The 9,747-nt window shown below is 41.0% G+C and overlaps 1 protein-coding gene across 3 annotated transcripts in view; it reads left to right on the top strand.

Moving 5' to 3' along the window:
• The first annotated feature begins 431 nt into the window (after nt 1–431).
• EIF4E (eukaryotic translation initiation factor 4E) overlaps nt 432–9,747 on the top strand; it is a 41,549-nt gene continuing 32,233 nt past the window's right edge. The window contains exons 1-2 of one of the 3 annotated variants that reach the window (XM_004756021.3): nt 432–449; nt 1,434–1,480. In XM_004756021.3, coding sequence (XP_004756078.1) covers nt 1,463–1,480 — 18 coding nt within the window. In that variant the 5' untranslated portion in view covers nt 432–449; nt 1,434–1,462. Of the gene's footprint in view, nt 450–1,281; nt 1,481–1,898; nt 2,164–9,747 lie in introns of those variants that run through there. The other 2 variants (XM_045067052.1, XM_004756019.3) reach the window with 2 other exon arrangements.

Genomic DNA, 9,747 nt, shown 5'->3' with positions numbered 1-9,747 from the left:
GATGTCTTCCTCATTAGAACTTTATAGCAGTGTTCTTTTAGATTTACCTCCACTTTTTATTAACAACCAGGCTGTGCAGAATAACACGGTCTTAAGAAATTACAGCAGAATGTCTTAAAGGAAAAGGAAATGTACGATGCCGGTGTAGGGATAACTGCCAGGGATTTTTGCGAGAATAACAATATATTCTTGAACATAAAGCCTCTGTAGAAGGTACCTACAGTAGTAACGAAAAAAGTCGTCTTGAAACTTTTTAAAATTTAAATTCCTTAGTGTACATGATAATGTAGCAAAGTCAACAGAAAAAAAATTAACATTGTTTAAGAAAACATTAGGGGAAGCAGCTTATCCTTAGGGAGGCATGAGGTTGCCTTATTATTAAGTAGTTAATAGAGTTCGATGCATTTTCAAAGCTGGTTACAATCATTACCACAGCACACCCTTGTGAGGTAAGTGTATTATCATCTGTGGTTCATAAATGACAAAGCTGAGGCACTGAATGATTAAGTCACTCGCCTAAGGAGAATGAGTCAACGTCAAGAGTCATAGTTGACCGACCTAACTTCTGCCGATCAGTCCAGGGCTCAGTCAGCGGGGCCGAGTGGCTTCCCTGGCTGGCACCTGGACTTCGGCTATTTTCGTTCTCGTTAAGCAGACTAGTGGGACCGAGAGGACAAAACTTTCAAATAATTTTTACTTTTACTCAAGATTTAGCCCTGAGGTCTTAATCTCAGAATTTGGGACAGGAAAAACTGTCGGGCGCACTCTCCCTCCCCCAATCTGCGGCTAGTGGGTACTGCGGGCGGTTCCGCCACCCCCTTTCGCAGCGATGGCAATGAGTGACCACCCTCTTTAGCAGAACAGGGGGACGGGGGAGGGTCGGTTGCTTTAAACAACGACTCTCCATCGCCGCCTCTTTCTGAAAGCAAGAGAAAATGGTGGGAAGTCAAACAAAATTTAAATAAACAACTTGTCCTAGGACCCCAACTAAGCAAATGAAGCCTCATTGTGCGTGCTGAGCCTGCAGTTCCCAACTTTCCCGGGAAGATGGGCGGACAGGGCAACAAAGGGCCCAGCAGGCATGCCTGGCAGTAAACGCGACAGCAGCTATCCAGGCGGAAGAGCACAGGACTGAAAACCACCCTCCGCCACGCCAGGGTCGGCTGCCGAGAACCGCGAACCCGACCCACCAACCACGTGACCAGTCCTTTTCTTTCTTTCCTTTTTTTTTTTTTTTTAACTTCTTTGCCCTTAAAAAAGAGAGGGTGAGCGAGAGTGAGCGAGAGAGACTCCACTTCCCAGAAGCCTCTTGTTACCCACGCAGCCGCAGTCGTGCGCAGGCGCCGCCGAGCCAAACGGACACGTCCGTCACGTGGACAGTAGCCGGCCAATCCGGTTTGAATCTCATTTTTTTCCTCTCACCCCCCCTTCAGGAGCGGTTGTGCGATCAGATCGATCTAAGATGGCGACTGTGGAACCGGTGAGTATTGCCTTTGGCCCCCCCCCCACCGGTCCCCGCGCTCCGTCTCCCTTCGGACTGGGGGACCCCGCGGGACGGCGTTCCCGGCGCGCACGCTACTGCTTGCTGCCCCCTCCCCCTCTTCTTGGGCCTGACCTCTCCGCGGGCAACTGGGGGCGCCCCGGAGGCTGGCCGAGGCGGCGTGTAGCGCACACGTTCTGGTGGGGGCCCGAGAGCAAGGGGAGAGGGGTGGGGGAGGGGCGGCACGGCGCCTCCTGCGGATCCGTGAGGTGGTCTGCTAGGGTGGAGAGTGATCGGGGTCCTGGGCAGGGTGTGTGGGGTATGTGTCTTCAGGATAGAACGGCGCAGGACTGGCTGGAGCGGGTGCCCGGATCCGCAGGGAGGGTGGGTGGCGAGCCGGCCCGGAATGAGATGGAGGAGGGAGCCCCGGGGTAGCCTTTCCGTCCCTCTCCCCCTCCCGAGCTCCAGCCTGGGGGTTCGTGTGCGAGGCGCGCGCGGGTCTTTATACCGGTGGGCCAAGGGGCCGGTGGGCGCGCGTTGCCGGAGGGTGGGTTGGGCGGGAGTGGTTCCGCGGCACGCGCGGAGAAGCTTCGACCTCGCCGAGGGGAGCCGAGAGGGGCGAGCGCATGTTACTCCAGCGCGCCCGAGAGTTGCCGGGGTTGGCGGCAGGGGAGGCGAGAAAGGTTTGGGGCGGGGAGGAGAACCTCGTGTTGCGCGGTAGAGCCCTCAGAGTAGGGTGGAAGGTAGTGGTGGTGAGAAAGGGGGATCACATTGTCCTCTCCCCTCCATGCTTGATACTGGGCTGTCATGGAGGAGGGAAGGGGGAGGAGCGAGGCCTACAGATCGCTGCTGCTGGTCTGGTTGCGGGCCGGACCTGCTGCATTTCACACGCGCCTGTCTTCCATTCATTCATCGTTTTCCGCGCAGTGCGCACGTCTCGAGAGAATGCGGATGGGTCTTGATCCATCTGTTCTTCCAAACCTTTATAGTCTGAAATATTTCTAAGACATCGTTTATTGGAAATAGGAACTTAACTTTTTAAAATCAGTTTTTTGTTTATTTTTCCTTTACCTATTCTGCCGCTTTCTTTTCAGTTTAGGCACCATCTTAAACTTAGTGAAGCAAGCCGATCCCAGAACAGTAATTTGGTAGTTAACCGCCCGAAGGAGAGGATCTCTTGGTCATGTTTGGTTTTGCCGGCACTGGCTCACTGAAACTTACAGGCCTGTGTTGCAGTTTTAGGAATGTCACATCTAAGTGAAATTTTTTTAGAGGCATAATGGACTGTTTTAACAACTAGAAGACCTTTGACACTCTGGAAGCAGTTCTAGACCTTGGTTGCTAGATATTTTTGTGTATCTTTAATGATAGTTTGTGATTTTGATAATGGATTAACCAGTTTGTTTAGACTTTTTAGAGACTTTTATAGCTAGATGAAAAATTAGTCATGGAAGGCTTGTAGAATACAAAAAGACTTATTTTTTCATTACGTTGGTGTGAACTATCTTTACCTTGTTGCCAGAGTTTACGGCAGTTCTTCTCTTCGGTTACTTGTTCTTCATTGGTGCGTGTTTTCATTTATGTTCTGCAGAACTGTCTCTTAACTTGCTGATACACTTAACTTTATAACATTAATGTTACATAAATAAAAAGATAAAGAATGAAATGAAAATACTCCCTTTTAACAGATTCCCATGTCCACTTTTTACTGGATCTGCTCTCCTCCCTACTGTTAACCAATATCATTAAAAAGCATTACAGAGAGTAATAGGGGCAAGGCTGAAACCTCTAAGCTGTGAAATAATGATGTATCCTGTGAAGTTTAAGTAACATTTAGGCCCTTTGGATTTTGCAAAGCTATGCAGTTTTCTTTCAGCCGCGCAGAACAGAACTACAAAGTGTTGAAGGACTATTTTGAGTCAGTGTACATTTATAGTCTCTTATGTTTAGGAGGCTATACCAAATGTTTTTTAGGATACAACGTTATACAAAATGTGATTCTATACCTTGTTCAATTTAACTTTTAAGGAGCTTAATTCTCAGTGATGTGGTGGGTGATACAGTATAGTATTCGTTCTGTTGCTGACAGAAGGAAATTTGGATAGTGCATTTAAATTTAGGGAGTAGGGAACCTAAAAACCTAAAGTGTGTGAAAGTGGAAGGCCAATAGTAGTTTGAAGATGTATGTAAAATACATTGACATGTTTATTTTTAGTGAGAATGGCTTTTTTTTTTTTTGCACCTTTAATGCACCTTTTTCACAGGTTATTCTTAGAATTCTTTGATGATTGTAAATACTGGGAGGTGGTTGTTTTTAAACTGCAGCTGGTTAGTATTGATTGTAGTTGTGGTGTTCCTGCTGAAGCCTACAGAAACCATATTTATATTTGTTCATTGCTATTTCATCTAGCTTGTGAGTTTCCTTACTGCTTTTTTGTTGGGCATAATCAGTAAGCACTTAAGGAGTCATGGGCCTTTCCTGCTTGTCCCACCTTTCGTAGATATTTGGGAGATTTTTAACGATGGAAATTACATAAAATATCAGTCATTTTCTGTTTGATATTAATTGATTTTTTTCAGATGTGTTTAAGAGATCAGTTACATAAAGATGTGGTTTACAGATACTAAATTTATTAAGAAGCTTGATAGGGCAAAGTAAAGGAAGCATTTTACCTCTCTGTAGGTAATATGGGAAATTTTTGAACATTGGGATAAACAATGTTTTCCTTTTAGTCTCTTGGCATTTGAACTGTGGCTAGGTCAAAATTAGACTTTGTGGCTAGATCAAAATTAGACTTAATATTAGTAGTGAAGATGGCAAGGCAGTTTCCCCAGGCCATCTTGCTTCTAGTAGCAAAACGTTTCTTTGTAGCTATCTTCATTCTGCATTCTTCATTGTTGGGCTGGTTTTTGACTTGTAGTTCTTTTTAAAGGGTTTTTTTTGTTTGTTTAATTAAACTGGAGGTATACAGTTTTACATTGTATCTCTTGGGTTTTTAAAACTATGTTAATTGCATAACCGGAATCAACTTGGACAGTGGGCTGAACTGTTGTTTCCATTTTTACCCTTTAGAAACATGTTTTGTACTACAAAGAGCTTATTAAAAGTAAATAAGGCTTGGGCACCTGGGTGGCTCAGTGGGTTAAAGCCTCTGCCTTCCACTTAGGTCATGATCTCAGGGCCATGGGATCAAGCCCCACATCGGGCTCTCTGCTCAGCCAGGGAGGCCGCCCCCCCCCCCCGCCGCCCCCACCTGCCTCTCTGCCTACTTGTGATTTCTATCAAATAAATAAATAAAAATCTTTTTAAAAATTTTTTAAAAAGTAAATAAGGCTTACATATATATTGACAAATCTGTTGTATATAATAAATTTTTGGTTAATCAGAGACTGTTGATTGACAAGCAGACCTTGCAAGTTAATATTCTGTTTTCACCTTAATGAAAGAACCCAGTATATATATCAAAGTTCATTCATAAACCAAGTAAATTTGGTTCTGGTGTTTATATTTCAAATTTCACTTCATTTTATACTTTGAATTAATACTATGCATAATCATTTGACCTAGAGAAATCCAGTTTAGAGAGCAGTCCTAATTTGTACACTGAAGTTGCAGAGCATACAGTGTTAAATGAATTGGGTAAGCTTAATCCAATTTGGACAGCAAATTCTAGACAATACAAAAATATGTTGTTTAATATATATAAGGTTAAAAATGTAGTAGAGTACCTGAATATAACAAGGAACTGGTGAAACGGTTACTCTGGCAAAGATAGTTTCTACTTTTCCTTCTCTGCTACTACTGGAAATTTTCTTGCTCTTCTGGTACCTGTTAGTTTTTCCATCTTTGTTGTAGAGATTTTTGTTGTAGAGATTTTTTAGAGAAGTGGAAAAGAGTAGGGGTTATAGTCTAATTTTAATATGTTTGACCTTGACTGAAATTTCTAAGTTTAGCTGAGAAAATGGGAATAAGATATCTTACAGTGATTTTGATTTTCAAGTTCAGTATTCAGGGATGACAGTTTGTTAGTTATGGAGACCTAGGTATACCAAGTTAATAGTCCATGAATGTGTTGCATGCAGGTGTATTCACGCATACGTATACTCACCTTTTCCTCTTTTTTCTCAGAAATTCATGTGGCTGCTTTTTGATTATCATTCTTAGTCTTTGGCAAGAAATGCAAAACTTATGCTGTACAGTCCTGAGATACTCTTCCCACTCCTATCCCTATCATAAAAATCACTAGTGTTTGTTCAAAAGTTCCTGTTTATGTCAGGAGAAAAAAAGAAAGGATCACTTTTGTCCTGCAGGTACTTAGAATGTGGTCAGAAAATGTTATTTTTTTTTCCCCCTCTAGTTGGAACTTTTGATATATTATTCCACAGAAACAATGGAAAGCTGTGATTTAGTCACATTGTTCAGTAAGTTTCTGTGGCATTAGGACAAATCTAACCAGCATTGAATTTCTAGGGAAATGGATACAGAGTTCTAAGCAGTTGTCTTAAAAATGACTTTTAAGGGGTGCCTGCATGGCTTAGCCAGTTAAGCATCTGCCTTTGGCTCAGGTCATTGTCCCAGAGTCCTGGGATCCAGCCCTATGTGGGGCTCCCTGCCTGCTCCTCCTCCTCCTCCCTTTACCATCCTTCCCTTCACCACCCTCTCCCCACTCCCCGCTCTGTCTGTCAGATAAATAAAATCTTTGGGGAAAAAAATGACCTTTAAGCAGAACCTGTTTGTAACTGATTTTTAATGTAGGCAGATCTTTATTTCTTAATTAAAATGTAGCACTTATGTATGTTGGGCACTACATTACTTTACATATATTAATTCACTTAATCCTACAGAGCCCTGTGAGGGAGATACTATTGTCCACAATTCAGATGAGGAAACCAGAGCACAAAGCGATTAAGTTACTTTGTGTGACTAACTTGATCAAGATCGCACAGCTAATAAATGGTGGGGTGGAGTTCAAACTAAAGCAGCAAATTTCAGCATATGTGTTCTTAACTGTGACACAGTCTTTCCAATGGCCATGTAATGTGTTTTCCTTATGTGATTTGGGAACAGTAATTTGATTAACTAGGTATTTTGCTGCAGCTCTAAAAGAAAATGTGTGGACATTTTAGGCTCTTTTGTACTACAGTGTTAGATAACTGATAACTGAAGTACAGTAAGAAAATAGCACTGTGGTGTCTAAATCCAAGGACTAAACAAGTTTTTACACCTAAGTTTATATTTTAGAAACTGGTCCACAACACTTTGGATAGATTTCTGAAGAAAGCAAATGGTCACTTCCCTCCCCCCCCCTTATTTGCTTTTGGACCTTGTCAAATCAAAATCAAAATCAAATGATTTGCCAATTAAAATATTTTGCTAGTAAAGACACAGTAAGTTTTTAAGAATTTGTCATTATGGAATTTACTAATAACTACCTTGAACTGTTAGTAATTTTGATGAAAGGACTAAGAGTTAAGCAGTTGTTTTGAAAATGTTTCAGTATAATAATTGCTAGCTTTTTTTTTTTAAAACAGATCTATTTTATTTATTGTTTACAGAGCACGGGAGAGAGAGAGAGAGAGAGAGTGCCTGCGATCAGGAGCATGAGCGCCTGTTGGGGAGGTGTGGAGGGAGAGGGAGAGAGAATTTCAAGCCGACTCTCTACTGATCTCATGAGATCATGACCTGAGCCTAAGTCAGGAGTCAGTTGCTTAACCAGCTGAGGCACCCAAGCACCCCTAATGTTGCTAGTCTTAAGAAGCTCAGGTGTTTGAGGAAGATAGTAGTAAGACCATTTCTCTGAAATTCAAGGCTTTGCAGTAATTGTTAGAGCTAAAATGTATATTTAAATGTTTTTAGCTGTATGTTTTAAACTTGTTACTATAAAATGTTGAGGAGAAATTACAGTCTTTCAATACTGTGCTTATTACAGTGACCATCAATAAGATTTTTATATTTATCTGAACTAATGTCAGTGTTTTTTTTTTTTAAACATTTTATTAGAGGGAGATAGTGCCAGTGGGGGGAAGGGCAGAAGGTGAGAGTAAGAGAATCTCAAGCGGCTGTACTAAGCATGGGGCCTGATACAGGGTTGATCCCAGGACCCTAGATTATGACCTGAGCTGCAGCCAAGAGTCAGACACTTAAATGACTGAGCCACCCAGGCGTCTCGTGTTAGTGTTCTTATGAAGAATTTTTATGGGGTTTTACATAGTCATCTTAGGGCAACACCTTATGCAGTCACAAAGTCTGATAACTTCCCCAAGTATTAACTAAGGAAAGAAAATTTAATATTTTAATGGAAAGATGAAACATCTTTTTCTTGTAGTTTTTCTCCCTAATTCTCTTAATATTTTGAGATAAATAATAGCTGGGAAATTCATATTTCAAGTCATTTTTTCCCCTGTCTAACTTAGAACTTGGGCCCAAGTTGTGTTACTATTCTATTAAAAAAAAAAAAAAAAGAAAGAAACTGAAATTCAAGACTAAAAAGTCTAAGTCCTTGTTATCAGTAAATCTCCTGCCTTAAGCATAAATTGCTATATAGATCATTTTGCACAAGTAAATTAAATATAAAATTCTGTCTTTGAGGGCGCCTGGGTGACTCCATTGTTTAAGCTGCAGACTCTTGATTTTGGCTTAGGTCATGATCTCTGGGTCCTGGGTTTGAGCCCTGGTTCAGGCTACATGCCCAGTGGGAGGTCCGCTTCTCTCTCTCCCTCTGCCCCTTCCCCCACGCATGTGCATGCTGTCTCAAATAAATTAAAAAACAAACAAACAAAAAACCAAAAACCCATTGTTGAAAAGATATATCAAATGATTTATGGGCTGTGGTATGGAGCAATTTGGGTTTTTCTTTTCTTTTTTCTTGTCTCTTCTCTTCATTTGAACTTGTACGCTGTATTTTTAATAATGTTCAGGATTATAAAATCTCGTTTGGATTTTGGCTTATAGGTAATTCCCATTTAGCTTTTCTTTCTTTCTTTTTTTTTTTTTTTAAACTTTTTTCTTGAATTAGTAATACATGCTCATGGTCCAGAATTCAAATGGATCCCTTTAGCAGTGAAGTCTATGGCTCCATTATCAGAATAATGTTTTTAAGTGCATTAAGTAAAATATTTAGGATTACAAAAGAAACCGTATTTGAAGTACAGTAAGGATTAACTGAGTTAACATGCAGCATTAAGGATGCTGCCTAGCCTAGGCTCAGTCCTATCTCCCCCCCACCCCCAGAGATTTTTTTTGTGGGAAGGGAGAGAGAGTGCATGCTAGTGCGCACATGAGTGGGTCGGTAAAGGGAGAGGGAGAGAGAGACTCTCAAGCAGACTCCCTGCTGAGTGCAGAGCCTGTATGGGCCATCGCATGATCATGAGATCACAACCTGAGCTGAAACCAAGAAATGAGGAGTTAAAAGCTTGACTAAACCACATGGACACCCTGTCCTGTCTTTTTATGGTTTAAAACCTATTTCCTATCTATCTTTCCAGCCATCTAGTTCCCTTCTCCAGTGCATCCGCACTGTTACCCACTTTTTTGAAGATTCTTTTAGATAAGGGCTGTCCAGGAGAACTTCTGTGATGGTAGAAATGTTCTATATTTGTGCTATTCGGTATAGTAGCTACTAGCCCTACATGGCTTTTGAGCACTTGAATTGTGACTGATTCCACCAAAGAAGTGAATTTTAAACTTCATTTAATTTTAATTTAAATGTCATTTTAATTAATTGAAATTTAATTTGATTTGTCACTAGTGGCTACCAGATTGGACAGTGTAGCTGTAGAATCTAGACCTATCTGGTATAAACATATGCATATTGTATTTGGCTTAACTTTGTAAGGTACAATCAACTATAACCAGTTTGGTTGGAGAAATTATCAAATTTTATCCTAGAGAAACTTCTGTCTGTATTTTAAACTTTCAAAGGCAATTATTTGCGCTTATATGTATAATTAAAATTGTCCTATAGCCTTTTTTGTGCTGTTTAAAAAAATTTGTGAATAGGCAGTACTTTATGTTGTTTGAAATTCAGATTTTGTACAAAAGACTAGTGAAGTCTGTGTCTCACGCTGATCCCATTCAGGTAGATCACTTCTAGACACAGCCAGCATCACTTCTTTCCATGGAAATTTGTATGTATATAAGCAAAAAGGGTATATATTCTTTAAAAACAAAAAAAGTGGTCAACTGTATACACTAATCTGGCACATTGTTTTTCACTTTAATAATATGTGTTTTAGAGCCTTGCATATCAGCACATAAATCTTTTGCC

The sequence above is a fragment of the Mustela putorius genome, unplaced genomic scaffold (assembly GCF_011764305.1).
Source record: "Mustela putorius furo isolate JIRA1106 unplaced genomic scaffold, ASM1176430v1.1 tig00003871_pilon_pilon_pilon, whole genome shotgun sequence".
NCBI classification, from domain to species: domain Eukaryota; kingdom Metazoa; phylum Chordata; class Mammalia; order Carnivora; family Mustelidae; genus Mustela; species Mustela putorius.
This window is presented reverse-complemented; position numbering and strand designations above follow the sequence as displayed.